The sequence below is a fragment of the Marmota monax genome, unplaced genomic scaffold (assembly GCF_021218885.2).
Source record: "Marmota monax isolate L192 unplaced genomic scaffold, Marmota_monax_Labrador192_F-V1.1 WCK01_AAM20220418_F8-fsc00120, whole genome shotgun sequence".
Classification (NCBI taxonomy): Eukaryota; Metazoa; Chordata; class Mammalia; order Rodentia; family Sciuridae; genus Marmota; species Marmota monax.
This window is the reverse complement of record NW_026694424.1, coordinates 2,261,573-2,280,815: the sequence shown is the minus strand read 5'-3', so window position 1 is coordinate 2,280,815 and position 19,243 is coordinate 2,261,573. Positions and strand designations below refer to the sequence as shown.

At 36.0% G+C, this 19,243-nt stretch overlaps 1 protein-coding gene across 1 annotated transcript; it reads right to left on the bottom strand.

Annotated features, from left to right (window-relative positions):
- Positions 1-268: 268 nt before the first annotated feature.
- On the bottom strand, positions 269-18,581 carry Fbxo4 (F-box protein 4). The gene is made up of 7 exons (XM_046468271.2): positions 18,314-18,581; positions 16,986-17,221; positions 13,960-14,180; positions 11,416-11,491; positions 11,126-11,301; positions 5,159-5,334; positions 269-2,137 (listed from the first exon to the last, which is right to left on the bottom strand). The coding sequence occupies exons 1-7, from the start codon at positions 18,500-18,502 to the stop codon at positions 2,048-2,050; spliced, it is 1,164 nt and encodes a 387-aa protein (XP_046324227.1). The 5' UTR covers positions 18,503-18,581; the 3' UTR covers positions 269-2,047.
- Positions 18,582-19,243: the final 662 nt, after the last annotated feature.

Here is a 19,243-nt window from a genome sequence, read left to right as displayed (position 1 = left end):
AAAGAACAGAAATTCTCACAGATTTGCAGGATAGAAGTCCAAGACTGAATTGTCAGCAGATCTGATGTCCTCTCAGGCCCCTCCTTTTTGCTCGCAAAAGGCAGTCTTCTTGCTTTGCCCTCGTGTGGTCTTTCCTCTGTGCACTGTCATCTCTGGTGCCTCTCCTTCTTACTAGGACATCAGTCACATTGGACTAGTGCCTACCAATGTGCCATACATACCTCCTAATTAAAGGTCCTATCTATAAATACAGTCACATTCTGAGGTATACAGGGAGATAAGACTTTAATATATGAATTTGTTAGGACACAACTTAGACCACACTTACTAATTAATACATGTAGTTCATACACCATTTAGAGGGGTGCACATTTTTCACATTACTTTTCAATAGTGGTAATATAATAGCATTTGGGTGATTAAACACTGATGCTTATTTTTTCCATGACTAGTTAAACATACCTATGAAACAGCTGTCACACAGGAGGAAATAATTTCAGAGAATGACACTGAAAAATCCATAAACACTGAGCATGTTAGTGTCAAACTGAAGCCTTCCCACAGAGGAGAAGTTATTTCCCAAGATGCTTACAGGCAGTTCTTGGTAAAGGTAAAACTTAAGTCCAAGGTAAACACAGTGATCCTCCTTCTGTACATGAGAAAATTGAGATTCAGAATTTAAGACTTCATGGTCATACAGATAAAGAGTTGGCATGGCTGGAATTTGTATCTTGCTCTCCAGAGGTTGCATATATAATTATTTTTACTTTTAGTCATCCTAGATAGTGCTACTAGGGAAATGATGAGAATTTAGTGAAACATAGAATTCAGGAAATCACTTTTTAATTCACGATTGTAATAGCTTATAGCTCTTTTTTACTTAAGTGAAGAGATTTTCAGGCTCCACGACCTCTCTACTAGATACACAATGGCATGAACTGAATTATAACAGAATTCTTCACTTTTCTGTCTCAATTTCTTCACCTAAAAAATTAGAATAATATCACTGCTAGGAATTTTAATATGGTCTGTCTCCTGTGAAACTCATGTTGAAATATAATCTCCATTATGAGATATTAAGAAGTATGACCAAGTGAGATCATTAAGGGATGATTAGGGCTCTGTCCTAATGATTGGATTAATAGGTCAATGGGTTATTTGGAGAGTGGGTCTGCTAAAAAAGACTAAATGCACTAAATGCAATTATATGTCACAAATTTTCTCTCCAAAAACAGAAATTAATTTAAATATAGAATTTACATAAATAACATGTAGATATTTATGCTCCCTTTAATAAAATATTAAAATCCTCCAGTTCTAATAAGATAGTAGGGTGTTTCCTCTGCAAAATGCAAGCAGTTTGTAGAAGGCAATAATATACATGTAAGTCTCTGGAATGTTTTCTCTATAGATATGAAATAAAATTTAACCTAGTACCATAACATCATTTAAAATTATTTGAAAATAATAACTGCCAAGTAAAGCTGTTTTTCACTGAACTAGTATTAAATATTATCTTGCTCTCTACTATTTCAGAAAAGAAGAGAGTTTGTATGGTCATAATATTAAATATAGTTCTAGTAAAAGCTTTATTCTTTATAAAGTGGAACTATTAAAAATGGATAACAAAAAGCTTCCTTTCTGATAACTAGTTATGAGTTCTTGAAAAGACCTTCTGGGAAGCTTAGAAAATTTGCTATTTCCCTCTAGGAAAATCTTTGTACTGAAAAGTATAGAAACCACAAGGAATAAGTGTAATACAGGCTTATTTTTTTCCAGAATTTAATGTTTTTGTAAAGACATAAAATATAAAATTTATCAAAAAATTTAAAGGTTCATTTGGGGCTAAATACTAGGATTGAAACTCTTCTTGTAATTGATTTAAGGTAAAAAGTAAACATAATATAAAAATACAACTGTTGTAGCTGTACAATATAAAGCCCACCTACAAAAGGTAGGACAAAGGTAGTTGTCTGAGAAAATATACACATAATGACCTTAGTGACAAATTTCAAATGGTTTCAGTTCCCAAGGTCTAAAAGAAGGATCATCTTGCATGCTTAGATTCCACTTCTTCAAGAATCCACTCTATGCCATTCAAAAAACCAGTTAAAGTTTCAGCCTCCGTATCCTGGACCTATGAGCAGATAAGAGAGAATGTTGTTAGTGATAAATTGAGTCCAAAATCCTGTGATGTTGAGGGATATTTTCTAGACACTTTAACAAAAAGAATTTAGAATATCTCAATAAATTTTGGGTAAGTTACTCAAGTGCTGTCTTATAGAATACTTAGATAAAAAATATTTTCTTGTATCTTTTCTCTAAGATGCAAATAAATAAATGAGAGACGATTATAACTAATACCACAGAAATACAACAACTATATGCCAACATATTGGAAAATCTAAAGAAATAGACAAACTTCTGAACACATAAAATCAACCAAAATTGAACAATGAAGATATAGAAAATCTAAACAGTCTAATAATGAACACTGAGATTAAATCAGTACTGAAAAGTCTTCCAACAAAGGAAAGCCCAGGATCAGATGGCTTTACTCCTAAAGTCGATAAAACTTTTAAGGAAGAACCAACTCTCTTCAAACTATTTCAACAAATTGAAAGGGAATGAATTCTTCTAAACCACAAGACAAGCACTGCCTAATACCAAAACCAGACATGCAGAAAACAATAAGAAAAAGAAAACTGTAGATCAATATCTAATGAAAAAAGATGGAAAATTTCCTGATAAAACACTAGCAAATTGAATTCAATAGCACCTCAAAATGATTATTCATTATGATCAAGTGGGATTTATCCCAGGAATGCAAAGATGGTTCAAAATATATAAATCAATAAATATATTGCATCATATCAAAAACCCAAAAATCATATGATTATGCAATAGATACACAAAAACATTCAATAAAATTCAACATCTCTTCATGATAAAAACTGAACAAATTAGGTATAGAACGATCATCCTCAGTATAATAAAAGCTATTCATAACAAACCCACAACCAACATTACACTGAAGTTTCAGCTTTTCCTTTAAAATCTGGAACAAAACAAAGATGCCCACTCTTATCAACATAGTACTAGAAGGCTTTTATTCAATAACACAATGAAAGGCTTAGCCAAAGCAATTAGGCAAGAGATATAAATTTAAAATTTTTTTAAAATAAAATCCTTGCAAATAAGAAGGGAACAAGTCAATTTATTCCCATTTATTCAATTTATTCCAATTTGTAGATGATATAGTTCTATATATATAGAAAAACCTAAAACCTCCACTATATGATCATTAGAAATGCTGAAAGAATTCTGTAAAATTGAGGGATATAAAATCAACATACAAAAATCAACAGCATTTTTATATACCAATAATGAGATTTCTGAGTAAAGAATCATTAAAGGACTCTCATTTGCAATAGCTAAAAAAATATATACAAAGGAATCAATTTAATTAAGGAAGTAAAAGATTTCTACAATGGGTGGAGAACAGGGAACCTTGACTTACTGTTCCTAGGAATATAAGTTTAAGAAAACAGCATGTAGGTTCCTCAAAAAATTAAAAATAGAACTACTACATGATCCAGCAATCCCCCTGCAAATATATCCAAAGGAAAGGAAATCTGTATGTCAGAGATATCTGCACCCCCATGTTCACTGAAGTACTAGTCTTGACTGCCAACACATTTAGAGTCAACTAATAAATGATAAAGATGTGATATATGCATATAACAGAGTACTATTCTACCATAAAAAATGAAATCTTGTCCTTTGTGACAACATGAACTGAGATCATGTTACACGAAATAAACCAGGCACAGAAAGACAACAACTACATAATCTCACATGTGGAATCTAAAATAATTTAATCTCATAGTTGAGAATAGACCTAGAAGCTGGGGATAGTATGGATAGGGAGGAATGGGGAAAGATTTAGCAATTGATGCTATGCTACAATTAGATACAAGTAAGAAGTTCCGGCCTGCACACTACAGCATAGTAGGGTGATGACAAATAACAAGAATGTGTTCTACATTTCAAAAAGCTAAAAGAATGGATTTTGAATGTGTTCATTATAAAGAACATTTGAAAAGAATGATATGTTTAACCTGATTTAAACATTATACAATGCATACTTGTGTTAAAACATTACATGGTACCCATTAATGAGTATAATTTTCATGTTAGTATTAGTTTAAAAATATATTTTTTAAATAAAAAGAGTCTGGGAAATAGCTACTCCTCTGACTAGTAGAGCTAAAACTCCCACTATTCTGGAAGTCTTCAATACACGTTCCAAAGAGTCTCTGGAGCTCCAGGGAAGATATGAGGGAAGATGGAATAAAATCTGCTAACATTTTCCATGAAAACATTTCCAACTTTATCGTTTCTTTACCTGTTGTCTCATAGGTTTTCATGTCAGGTTTCATTCAAAGAAAGAATTCCAAGATTAAAATAAACTTTGCAAAGTAATAAACTATATTCAGAAACCTGTTTGTTTTGTCTTTTTTTTTTTTTTTGCAATGCTGCGATCAAACCCAGGGCTTCATGCATCCCGAACCATACCCAATTACTATCTCTGTTTCTGTGACAGGAGAGGAAAGTGGGGAACAATTGGCTAACTGAGATATTAATACAATTCAAACATCTCCCATCAATAAAGCTCTTAAAATTGACTTTAAAATGCTGTTTCATAGAAGAGGATGAATGTGAAAGGATAAAACTTTTATTAATTGGACAAGTGACCCCCAAATTTCAAAGGCTTAGTTGCTAGGCCATGGTACTACTGCAAAGTGATAGAAAGAACCTTTAGGAGTTGAGGCCTAGTAGGAAGTCTTCTTATCACTGGGGACATGCCCTTGGAGGGGATATTGGGATTCCAATGTCTTCCTTTTTCTGTTTCATTCCTGGCCATGAGGTGGATGAGTATCCTCTGCCATGTACTTCCACCATGATCTACTGCCAGGCCACAGGCCCAAAAGCAACATGAACAACTGACCCTGGACTGAAACCTACAAAACTGTGAGAGAGATCTTCTAAGTGATTATCTCAGGTATTTGTTACAATAACAGAAAACTAATACAAAAATCAAATAGATAATAGAGTGAAAATGATATTTTTGTCACCAAAGAAGTTAAGACCTTACCATCCATGGGTGGTTTAGAAGATTGAGATGCAGCTCATGTGCCAAATAAAAACAGGGCATTCTTTTTACATCTGCTTGAGAAGTACAAGATAAAACCAGCATTGGTCTTCCTGAAGATCCAAAAGCTGGATCTGTCATTGCCATGATGCGAGAAAATTCATCTTGCCATTCATGTCCTAAGAAATGTAAATCAAAACCTTTAATTTATATAACCTCTAATGATTTTTAAAATCATAAAATTAAATTTAAAATGAACCAAATAAGGGAAAAAACTTTACCAAGCTCCAGACCAAAATGCCTCTTTCTGGGCTTTATTGCTTTGTCATAAAATTAGATTAAGGAATCTTTCAAGGATAGGAATTTAGGTTAAGCCAAAGGAGGGAAAAAAATCACAATACTGTTTGGAAGTATCTAGAGTTTAAATGTAAATATCTTTTATATAGATATTTTCCCTCACAAATTCTGTAGCTGTCACTGTCCTTTCTCTTCCAAAAGTCTTTTTTTTAATATTTATTTTTTAGTTGTAGGTGGACACAAAATCTTTATTTCATTTTTATGTGGTGCTGAGGATTGAACCCAGTGCCTCATGTGTGCTAGATGAGTACTCTGCCACAGAGCCACAACCTCAGCCCTCAAAAGTCTTAATTTCAAAATTTTAGCATATATTTGGTCCAATATTTTAATTCAAATTGATTATCATTTATTGGAGTGTTTACATTTTAGGTTAAGATACTTAGAATTAAGCATCTTAATTCTCAAATGACCCTATAACCCTTGCATAACCCTTTTCCCTTGAGTGGTGGAGAAGCATGCAAATATGAAGAGATATTGCTAAGCTTTAGGACACGGTTGACTTTAGCAAAGAAGAGGCTGAGCTTAATTAGTAAGCCTTTATGAGGGGTTCTTCCCAGTGAGACAGGATGAAGAGAGATTCTGGATTTGAAGATGGGAGGGAATACAGGGCAAGGAATGTAGGTGGCCTCTAGAAGATGAGAGCAGCCTCAGCTGCCAGCCAGCCAGAAAACAAGGACTCCAGTTCTTTCACAATGAGCACCTGAACTTAGCCATTAACTCAAGTGACCTTGGGAGTGGATTCTTCCCAAGAGCCTCAAGACAAGGATGTAGTCCATCTGTACTCTAACTTCAGTCCATGAGACCATAAGCAGAAAACCTACTCCTACCTTGCCTAGACTTCTGTTATACAGAACTGTGAGCTACCAGGTGTTGTTTGAAGTAGTTTGTTATATACAACTGAAAATGAATAAAAGATGTAATGTAACTATCTATCAATATGGTACATTTAAATCTAGTATTTCCTTCTTGGATTTGACTCTCCCATCAGTTCTTAGTTCATTTTTCCCTTTTTGCCTGCCTTCTTTCGTGGTTGAGTTTTGTTTGTTTGTTTTTTAAAGATTTCACTATTGGTTACTTAGTTATAACTCTGTTAAACTTTCATGGGGCTGGGGTTGCGGCTCAGCAGTAAAGTGCTTGCCTTGCACGTGTGAGCCACTGGGTTCAATTGTCCGCACCACATAAAAATAAATAAACAAAATAAAGATATTGTATCCATCTACAATAGAAAAAATTTTTAAAAAAACTTTCAGTAGTTGATCAAGGATCTATAGTCATTTTCTGTTGTTGATAAGGTGTTGGGGATTGAACCTAGGGCCTCACACATGCTAGGCAAGTAGTACTCTACCACTTAGCCACATCCCCAGCCATACAATAAACATTTTTAAATTGTAATAATTTACCTTTAAGTAATACAATATGATTATACATACAGAAGAAACACCCAATAATATACTTCAATTTTGCCTATGTTCTATTATCTTATACTTTACTTTAAAATAGCATATATCCATAATCCAATATTTTTCCTTTAAATAATTATGAAAAATTAAATCAGAAAAAATATCAGATATGCAACTGTATTGTTTCTACTTATAGATGCAAATTTTTATCTGGTGTCATGTTCTTTGGTCTGCAGAGGTTCCTTTAAGATTTTTTATCATGCAGATCTGTTGGCGATGAATTTTCTCAGTGCTTGGCTTGAATGTGTCCCCCAAAATTCATGTGTTGGAAATTTAATCTCCAGTGCAAGTGTCTTGGGAGGTAGAGACTTTGGTGGCAGGGATATTCAGAGTTCTGCCCTACTGAATGAGTTAATGTCAGCATAACAAGGGTTTATGGGAGAGGGTTCTCTTTGTTTTGTTTTTCTGCTATGTGAGGACATCGTATTTGTTCCACTTTCCCTTCCACTCTCCATATGGTGAAATACAGCAAGAAGGTCCTCACCAGACTTCAGAGGCTAGTGCCTTGATGTTGAATTTCTCAGCTTCCAGAACTCTACAAAATGTGTTTTGTCCTTTATAAATTTGACAGTATGTGGTATTCTTTCATAGCAACACGAAGGAACTAAAACATTCAACTTCTTTTCTGAAAAAGCCTCTATTTGCTCCATTTTTGAACAAATAATTTTGCTGAATATTGGATATTTTTTTCTCTGTTGCATTCTTGTCTTGCAGTAATTCTGTCAGGAAGTTTGCTGTCATTGTTACCTCCAGTCTTTTATATGTATATTTACTTTTTTTCTTGACTGCCTTCAAGATATTTTATTTATTTATGGTTTTCATCAGTTTGATTAATATGTAATTCTCTTTGTACTTATCTGGCTCAGAGTTCTCTGAGCATCTTTAATCTGTGGTTTTTTGTCTTTTAGCTATTTTGAAATAATTTTGGTCATTATTCAAAATTTTATTTTTTTCCTATTTTTTCTCCTTTTACATTTTGAGGCTCCAATTGCACAAAAGTTAAACTAGAGTTAGCATACTACATTCTGCAGATCTGTTTTGGCAAATAAATTTGGATTGGAAAATAGCCATATCTATCCATTTAAATGTTGTCTATAACTGCTTTCACACTAAAACAGCAAACTTGAGTGAGAAAAATTATATAACTCATATGCCTAAAACATAAAACATCTAATATTAAATCTAAAACTCTTAAGACAAAAAAAATCAAAGCAGGATTTTTTTGAAAGGCATTTTTTATTTGTTCTTTTTAAATATACTTGACAATAGAATGTATTTTGACATATTATACATATACGGAGTATACCTTATTCTAATTAGGACCCAATTCTTGTTTGTATATGATGTGGAGTTTCACTGATCATGTATTCATATATGAACACAAGAAAGTTATGTCCAATTCATTTTACTGTCTTTCCTATTCCCATCACCTCTTCCTTCCTAACTACCTATTCTTTTAAGAAGAAGTTTGCCGATGCCTAAGTTAGATCACTAGATAGGTTTTCCCAGCTCTCAGATGCTTCTGTTTCTTACTTTATTTTTATTTTTTCACTTTGTGTTTTAACTTGAATTCTCAGTGACCTATCTTCAGGTTCACTATTTCTTTCCTTTGTTGATAAACCCACTGAAAGAACTGTTCACTTGTTTACTATATTTTTATCTCTACCATTCTTATTTTACTTTTACAAAATAACTTCCTTTTTTCTGCTGAAAATTCTCATCTGTTCACACATATTGTTCAACTTTTCCTTTATATCTTTTAACACATTAATCATAATTATTTTAATGTCCCTTTCTGAGAGTGCCAGCATACAGTCTGTCTCTGGGTCTGACTCAACTGGCTGCCGTATCTACTGATAATTTGACATTTATTTATTTATTTATTATTTATTTTTTAATCTTTTGAGAAGGAGTATTGGTAGTTGGCCAGGCTTGTCTTGAAATCCTGAGCTCAAGTGATCCTACCACCTCAGCCTCCTGTGTAGCTAGAACTACAGGCACATGACACCGCATCCTGCTTTGATTTTTTGTTTGTTTTTGTCTTAGGAGTTTTAGATTTAATATTAGATGTTTTATGTAGAAGAGCAGTAGACTGCAGTAAAGAGGATTTACTCCCAGAAACATGTTTGCTCCTTCTACTCCTTCTTCTCCCTCTCCCTCTCCTCCTTCCTGTCCCCACATCTTTCTCCTCCTCCTCCTTCTGGTAAGCAGTGATTTGGGTCAAACCAGTCAGTCATTACAGAGTAGGACTGCTGCTACCTTGTTCTTAGTGCAAGAACTGGAATGTAAGTTTCTCTTTTCAGAGTTTTTGCTTTCCCCTCAGCTTTTAGATCTTCATACCTATGCAACTAAGGAGGAAGGGGAGAAAGCCTCTCCACACCCTTCCCTCAACCCCTGAAGTAGTTATTATTGTTTGTTACTTGGTAGGGCTGCTGAGACTTCTGTTTTCTTGCACCAGCCTCAGTCGTGGGTAGACCCTGTGTACTTGAGCCTCAGTGGTAGAAGCTTTTTTGGTGTTCTGGCATGTCTAGTAAATTCTGCCCTATATTGGTAGAAAAGTCTTCAGTGCAAACTTCCTGTCCTCCCCCAGAATCAGCAAACATAACTTTTATAAATGCAGAATCCTTAATAAAGGGGGGATTCCTATCCAGCCCCTGGGGCAGAATGCTTTTGCTTCTTCATTTCTCTGCAGCAACAGTTAACCTCTGCCAGGAATCAACAAGCAGGGGGATTTCTAATCCCATCCTGGTAGCAGAGAGCTTTGGCTTTTATTACAAAGGAATATAGAAAACAGGAGGATATACCTATCCTTTAATAGCAGCTAATCATCACATGCCTGACTGTATCATAAAGGAGGGTAACTCATAGGCCTCCTGCCCCTACCACTAACCTTCATATGAGCATTTAGTGGAGGCCACTGGAAAAGAGCTGGTGAGTGCAGATTATCTTTGTATCTTGAAACTTTTTTTTTTTAAGAGAGAGAGAGAATTTTTTAATATTTATTTTTTAGTTTTTGGTGGACACAACATCTTTATTTTATTTGTATATGGTGCTGAGGATCTAATCCAGCGCCCCGCGCATGCCAGGTGAGCGCGCTACCGCTTGAGCCACATCCTCAGCCCTCTTGCAACTTTTTAAAATTTATATTTCTACTTGTTTTATAGAATAATATAAGAATCAGACTGGGAAACTAGATAAAAGTAGGGTGTCTGTTTCAGTTCTCAATTTTATCTCTAGCACTAAATATAGCATTTGACCTCAACAACTGTTTCTGAATAAATGAATGTATCTTATATTTGTTTCAAAGTTTTCCTTTTATAGACATCCAAGTAAAAACAAAAATAATTTATATTTTCTTATGAATAATTTCTCTAGATTTGCAAAGTATAATAGCTTCCATGCCTAATGGATTATAGGAGAAATAAATTCAGGAGAAATTCAAAACAATGTATTAAAGAACTTATACATATAATAGTGTTCACTACATATAAACAATATATAACAGATATTTATTATATATTTACATTCTTGTTCACAAAGGATTTGGGAAAAATTATAATACTGGCTCATGGCCCAATGATGTCATAGCTTCATGACTAAATAGCATTGTAAATGGCAATTATTCAGAATACATGGAGAATGTCATCAACTCACCAACATAATTAATTAATCTACTTAATTACACACTATTCCCATACCTCCACTATTGAGGTAAAAACAAAGGTAAAATTTTTCATAGTCATCTATATAAATTGTTTAAATAAGTCAGACACAGAAAAAAGATCAATAATAAAAATGCAGAAGCATACAACCAAAAACATTATATAACTATAGTATCAAATTTTGACATGCATAAGAATTTCCCAGGTGCTTATAAAAAATAGGTGTCCAGGGCATAGTCCAAGTCTATGAATAGCAATCTACCAGCTGTATAAAAATTGGGTAACTATATGTTTCACAATTTCTCCAGGTGATCCTAATATATAAAGAGGCTTGTGAATCCAATATTAATAGTAACACTCATAAAATCAGAAGTAAAATTGACAGTCATATTCCCAAGATACTACAGTAAATACTAAAAAAACATTTTCTTATTTGTTTTATACAGAATAATACAGTAGTATTTTTTAAAAGACTATAAGAGAATGCTTACTTTTATGGGCTTCAGCATTTGCAACATAGATGAACCCATCTACAACTTCACACACTTTCTGGATCTGTGGAATTACAACATACCGGTTTCCCTGTTGGTCATCTCCTTCACTCTGTAAGCTGAACATCTTGTTGACTGCACTTGTATGTTCTTCCCTTGCTCTGTCTCTTTCCTTTCTATAAGAAAAATGTAAATAAATATACATCATATTATGACACTAAACAGGTTCCAACCCCCACAAATGTTCCAATCCTAATGTTTCAAGTGGGCTACCAAGTAGTCAACCTTACCTGGTAGTTGAATACAATATCAGGATGTTGAATTTATGTTGGTTGCTCAACTGAAAACTGACTCCTGATCCAATACCTAAAGTATAAAATCACAGTCATCAAAATAAATCATTAATAAAGACAGCAAAATATAAAACTGAAAAAAAAAATACCCAGTGAAAGCAAGAAGAGCAAAAAAAAAAAAAAAAAACTTCTGACAAGTTATATATAGCTTTGGAATAAAATGCAATGTTTAGTTGAAGAAGATGCTGTATGCAACTTTTATTCACATGGCAATAAAAATACAAACAGAGAATAAAGAACTGCTAGGTTCTTCATGTCATTTTTCACTAACTGCAGATATACTGATATTTTGAGTTAGACTTAGCTTAGAATCCTGAATTTGCTACTTAGAGCTATGTACTTGAGCACTTCCATTTTGATAAAAAAAAAATGGTAATAATATATTTTTCTTAAAGTTATTATGGGACTTAACTGAGATCCTATATGTAAAACTCCCAGTACAGTGACTGAGAATAATAGGTGCTGAATTTTATTTTTTTAGATTGTATATATGAGTCATTTGACACTGTTATTTGTCGCTCTTTGTTAACCTTTTTTCTTCCTTTGGCTGGATTAACACTCAGTGATTGATTTTCTTCTTGTTGCCTGGAAAAATGGGTTCTGAGAATTACCTCTTCTTCTTGCTATATTAATGTTCTCTTCTTGCTATGTAAGCATCCTCTTAGATCTGTCCTCTTTATCCTCGCTTGCATCCTTTAGTCTAACCAGTCTCCTATATCCTCTTGTCTTCAACTATCCTTCTGATAGCAGCTGAAGAGATTGCTTAATAATATCTATCTAACTGCATCTCTTCTTTACAAAGTCATTCACTGCACTTCAGATAGAGAAATAATATCTTAACATAATCTGGCCCCTACTTAGCTCATTAGAGACAACTCCAGGCTTCCATACCTTTAATCTCTGCCATATAATGAATCTGTTTGTTTAAATAAGCTATGCCATGCCATTTCATGTCACCATTCTAGGCAACACATGTAAACAGTGTCATGACTCTTGGATAATGGGACTGCAACCATCCCAGACCACATGACCCTGGTCCTCTAGCCATCAATTTTGGTGCTCCACCAAGAAATCATGGAAATAAAAAAATCTACCATGTTTCTGAACTTTGGTTTCATCAGTTTAACTCCCCCAAATTGTCCTTTTAAAACATCTAACCTCCGTCCAACCTGTCCTAATACTGTCCTGCACTTATTCACCAATGAAGTAAATTTCTTCTCTGATCTTGTAGAGTTTATGGCATAAGTAGAGTTACATATTTAAGCAATACTTCAGCTTCTGCTAGAGAATGGAATTTCCATTTTATAACTGGCAAATTTTACCATAGCCTCCATCTCTTCTTAAAATGCTCCCCCCATCTAATGGACTTACCTGAAACTGACCTGCCCCTAGGTGCTACTTCTCTTGCCATGGACTCTCAAGTAACAAAATTGCTTATTTTCTCACACTTCATAGTAAATAAGGTGGGAATGATGTTTCTTTACTCCCAATACCATATCTAAACCATTACTCACAAACTTTCTTTAAAAACTCCATCCATTTAAGAATCACAGCTGTAGCACCATCTTGTTTTCCTCAACCATGTCATTTATGAAGAAATAGTTCCTTCCCCCAAATATTCACTGAAGATTTCAGCACCTAGATCATAATCTTCCTCTCTATCCCCCCAAACTTCCAAGTTCACATACACTCCATTTGACTCCCAAATCTCAATTTCTAGCTCAGATGTTGCTCTTAATACCTGAGTGCATAAAGTGATCCATTTAGCCATTCATTCACAAAACATATATGGAGAGCCTACTATAGCCTGGCACCACAGATACAGTTGAGAACAAAGATGGCAAGATTCCTGGCCTCATGCAGCTTCTACTCAAATGGATAGCTTATAATAGGCATCTCTTCTTTGATCTTCCACAGAGTTATCAAAGTCAAAATAATCCAAAGTGCTGTTATTCTCCCCATACTGATCCCATTCCTAACCCCTACATGTCTGCATCCCTACATCTAATAGGTGCACTCAATAAATGAATATGTAAAGCCTAAGTTAAATTGGTCATTACGTATCCTAACTTTCCAAATAATTAAATACTTTTTTCATAGAGAGGAAGATGATGATTTAGCTTTTTTTTTTACATATACAAACATATATCAAAATCCTTTGCAATAGATGGTGATTGTCTTATTATAATAACTTTTTCTTAAAATAAACATGATATCTGCTGTTTGAATATAATATCCTGACAAGATGTAATTTACTTTCATATAATCTTAAATTCTGGATTATACAAATTTAAGGAATTAAGAGGAAACTTACTGCTTACAATAACTACACAATTTGTTTCAGTCCAGTGGGATCTATAGGAGGGCACCAAGTTACTATATTTCCTTACTACTAAAGAATTAAAATGAGTTAATTTGCCTTTAAGACTATAGTCAAGTTCAAAGTATATGAATTATTATGTACTATAGACATAAAATTACCATCAATCTGCCTGTGAGGCAAACCAGCAGTTGGACTAAGTTCCTCAGAAGACATCAAGCTCAACACCAAAGATGTATTCAGTTCTTCCAAACCTGGTCCAAACATAGCAAATCGTGGTTCATTCTGAATGATTAATGAGTGTAAAAAGGAGGTGACGGCTCCATACATAGGACGGCTGGATTTTGAGGCTCTTCTGGTATGTGGACAGCACATTTTATAACTGTATAAAATTGTCACAATTAGAAATTAACACAGAAAACATTGAGCCACTTGTTCATTTAAGAACACATGTTATTATCAAGCTGGACATAGGATAGGACCATAAGTATTATACAGTCCCAATCCACTAGGAGGACATTACCATGGCAGGGAAAAACACAAGGTGCTGTGGGAGTGGAAGTGGTTCAGACACTGAGGAAGTCCTCCCCAGGAAGTGGCTACTTACTTTCTCATTTTCCATTTAGATTCTTTCATAGAACACTTAGTCTAACATTTATTTGGTCAGAATTTACTACATAGCTCATTGTCCTCAACCTGAGGAAGTTTTATTCCCCCTTTCTGTAATATTTGAAAACATCTAAACATTTCTGTTTGCACAACTGAGGAGAAAGGGGCCACTCTACTCCATCTAGTGAGTAGAGGCCAGGGATGCTGCTATACATCAGACAATGCACAAGACAGTCCCCTACAACTACTGGTCCAAAATGTCAACAATGCTAAGACTGAAACATAACAATAAGCTAAACAATGACAATAAGCTATCCAGAGAGTATAAGTTTCATGAGAAGCGCTTTTTAAAACAAACTAAGGCCACCAAAATTAACAAATTTCTTAGTTACTCCTATTACCAGCTTAAAATGTAATAGTTTGGTAAAAGCTAGCTGTAGAGGGAATGCTTAAACATTCCTTATAGAAAACCGAGCAAACAGTCATGTGAAAGAAACAATTCAGTTTCTTTCAATACATATAAACCTCTAAACTAATAATCAATTTTATCAGTTATTAAAACAGTTATCCAAAATGAAACAGAACCCAATGCCCTTTGTTATTGTTTGGATCTGAAACATCTCCCAAAGGCACATTTGTCAAAGGCCTGGTCACCAGCCTGTGGTGCTACTAGGAGGAAGCAGAGTTGGGGGCTCAGTGGAAGAAAGGTAGGTCACTGGGGTGGGGTAACATTCCCTGGGAGGGGGTATTAGGAAGCAGGCCCCCTTCTGTCTATCTCGTTGCTTCCTAGCCACCACACAGTAAGCAGCTTTGTTCTACCAAGCACTCTGAAATTCTAAGTCGAAATAAATCTTTCTTCCTTATAATTACCTCAAGTATTTTATAACAACAAAAGAAAGCTGGATGACACAGCCTTTAAATGAATCAAGCTGCCAAAGACAATTACTAAGCTAACAAAATCATCTCTATTAGTAATGAAACTTGTAATTCACACACACACAAATTTAACTTTGAAGCCAAGTAGCCTCTCCACGCCTTACCACTTTAACTAGTTATTAAGCCACTTAGAATTCCATTTTCTTCATCTGCTTTGTTGAGCAATAACATCCCAGGGTTGTAAGGAATAGAAATAATTACATAATCACAAATGGCAGTTACTATGATTGTTACTATTCCCTGGGGAAAATATGGTTCCACATCATCAGATAAACTTGATGCTATGGTTGCCTATGGGGGCAAATCAGAGGTATTGCCCAACAAGTTACATAAAAGGTGGCACTTGTTGATATTATATACAATACATTATGTACACTTTCATCAAGTAGCTTGATGAGACATAGTGGCATATGGATTGAAATAAGGAAAGACTAAATAAGTTTAATAAAATTTGGGAGAAAAATCCTATTGGGGGCTGGAAAAGTAACTCCTTGGCAGAGTGCTTCCCTATGAGGTCTGAAGTCCGGGGTTCCGTCCTCAGCACTGGGAAAAAAAAGAAAAAGTTCTACAATAGCTCCTAATTCTAGCCCAGGAAAACAATTCTTACCTAAAGCGGAGATACTACAAAATTTATTTTACAACACCTTAACTTTGGGGTTCTCAAGAAGGGAGATTATATTTACATTCAACAACATTATATGACTTTGAGGTAGCATGATAGGGTTCCAATCTGAATAGTTCTTTATAAACGTTAGACAAATCACATCACCTCTTTGAACCTCAATTCTACATTCACAACACAAAGACAAAACCCTCATGTTGTATGAGGACTGAATGAGTAAATATACATAAAGCATCCCCCATAGAATCCAATATACTGCCTTTGTTCAATAATTCTCTCACATTCATGATATTTAAAAATGTAACTACTTTTGGATGATAACAAAATTTTATTTCCCAGAGTCTTGAGGATAATTTTCTTCAATGCCAAAAAACTACTTTCTCATCTCTGGCCATTCCTTTTCTGAATTTGGAAAAGTATTTTTTAACAAAAAGATAAGTGTTCCAAAGATAATGAGAATGTTAAGTGTTTTATTTCTTGCCATTCTATTATGGTTTGGATTTTAATTTAAAGACCCATATGCTAAAGGCTTGGTCACCAGTCTGTGGCACCAATGGGAGATAGGGCCTACTGAAGGAAGTCAGGTTACTGGGGCTATGCCCTTGCTGGTAATATTGGGACCCCAGGCTTTCCTTTCTCTCTTTGCTTTCCAGCTGCCATGAGGTGGGCAGTGTCCTTTGCTATACTTCCACCATGATATACTGTTCAGCCACAGGCCCTAAACCAATAGCGCCAATAGACCAGGGACTAAAACCTCTGAAACTGAAGCAAAATAAACCTCCTCCTTTAAGCCATTTAGCTTAGGTATTTTTTATTAAAATACTGGTTAGGCACCACAGAGAAATGTTAAAGCTGAAAGGTCTATGAAGGAAGTCAATTAACTCAACCTCTAATTTTGACAACAGAACACTTAAGACTCAAAATCCATACAAAAAATCAATAGCAGGGCCTGAGCAAATGTGGACTCTTTATAGGTTGAAAACGAATATCTCTTTTTAATTCATAAAACTAGATACTTACACTGCCATGTAATCAAAAGATGCATTGTCAGTGACCTCAGATATAGGCTTTTTTAAGATTTCTACATCTGGAAGAGACTTCCAGTCAACAGAAGACCAAGAAGGAAGATCTCGCAACAGAAAGTATCTCCACAGAATTGGATCTCGTACAGTTTCGTTCCAATAATGATTTGTACTTCCCAGCTGACACAGATCATGGGGTGAAAGAAATGACAAAATATATAGCTGGACATCAATCTGCAACAGAAGAAAGCAGTAGCTCAGAAAAAGGAATAAATAATTTATCTTGGAAAATTATTGTTGATGATAAGTTGAACAATTAACAAAGAATTATACTGAACAACTAGAGGTCAACTGAACTAGTCAGCAGTTTTAATAGTTAAATATATATACTTTCTGCAGAAATTTTCATGCCATCAGGAGGAAAAAAACTGGACACTTTAATTTCTGACACACTGAAACATTCTTGAAAAACCAACTACTGTCCTGCTATTTTTCAAGCAAAATAATTATAAAGCTCCGCAATTTCTTCTCATGGCTATTTTGATATAGCATTTACTTAAGTTAATTAGCTAAGGAAATAACTTATTCTTCAAAATAAAACCTTTATTAAGTGAACAAATTTCTGATCTTACCATTAGATCAAATTAAAGAATGGAAATTTGTTATCTGATTTCCTATCTATAATTTATTAAACTGTTTCAAAGAACACTGAAAGGAGGAGAACCTTGGAGGCATTCTGATCTTGCAGTTTCCAATTTGGGATGAACAATAGAGCAAGATGTCAATAATCCAAATGATACACAGAATTGAAATTTTCAGAGATTTCTGTTCTCTCCACTTTTCTATCTGCCTACAAAGTTTTAACACTAGATAACTAGTACAATCTTTGTGGCCTGTTGTAACTTAAGGCACTTACTTTCAACCAAGTGGCAGTTTTGATCCTAATACACAATTAGGTAACAGCAACGTCCTGGGAGAGTGTTTAATACTCTGAGCCGGGGATAAAAGCTGCTGAGAACCTAAACGCTGGAAGAATTTCGTAAACTGACCCTGGGTCGGAAAGTCCTGTTTCTCACCCGGATGTCCAGGCTGTCCTGGGACCCAGGGCTGCCTCAGGGACAGATAAGAGAGCAGCGCTCTAGCTGGTCAGCAGGACAGCCACAAGGTGTCCTGTGACCTTCGCTAGCTGGGGAGGACCAGGGTCAACACCAAGGCCGTTCCTGTCAACTGCTACTGCCCGGCTACACAGCCTGAAATGGCAGCAGGAGCGGGGACCGCGGAGGCCCGCAGCTTGAGGCCCCCGCGGCCTCGGCGGCCCTGGCTCACCGGCAGCTGCGTCAAGGTGCTGGTGTCCTCGTCCGCCTCCTCTCGGGAGGCCGTCCGCACAGTCCTCTCCTTGCCCACCGACTGCCAGAACGTCCTCCAGCCGCTGAGGATGGCAGCCTCCAGGCGGCCCCAATCGCTCGGGGGCGGCGGGGAGGAGCTGGTTCCGCTGCGCGGCTCGCTCCCTGCCATGACCCCCGCGCCACGTAACGCGCCCGGGGCGTGCGCTTGCGCTGGGACCCGCTCCGCGTCGCTCCGCGGGACTGGGCAGAGACGTGGGCCCAGCTCGACTCACAGTGCCCTCCAGCAACCGCTTCCGGGTTCGCTTAGCTGCTGGCCTCTGCGGCAGACCCGCTGGCCGCACCCTGAGCCATAAAAACCTCTGGCTCCTTAACGACTTCCTGACTTTAAGGTGTTCCCTCTGGCTAGAGCCCGTTTCCTCTCGCCTGGCCCGGGCGACTGCTGCTTGGTGGAGGAATGTCCCTCCTTCCACTATCTTGGACTTAATAACCAAGTTGCTTCCTTCTCAGTACTTAGGCATGGGCAGGTTTTTGTTTTTTGGTTGTTCAGTCAACAGTTTACCATCTCATCTTTTGGAGATTAGCAAAAATTGAAACAATGTCAAGTCAGGAGTCTGTGGAATTAAGTTCCCTTAAGAAGCCTCATGAATTAAGTTCCCTTAAGAAGCCGCATCTATATTAACCTACAGCCTGTTTTGACCTCCACCTACTGGAAAATGGTGATTTTGGAGAGACTGAATGTTGTAGGTCGAGAGCCAAAATGACTGTTAAGTAAAACTTACGTATTGCTAGCTTAGCAGACCCCTTTCACCTACCTTAAGGCTAAGAATGCTGTACCGGAAACCTATGGAAAAGATTTCTCCATTTTGCTGCAACCCAGGTACCACTGGGTTAATATTATTTAATGACCATG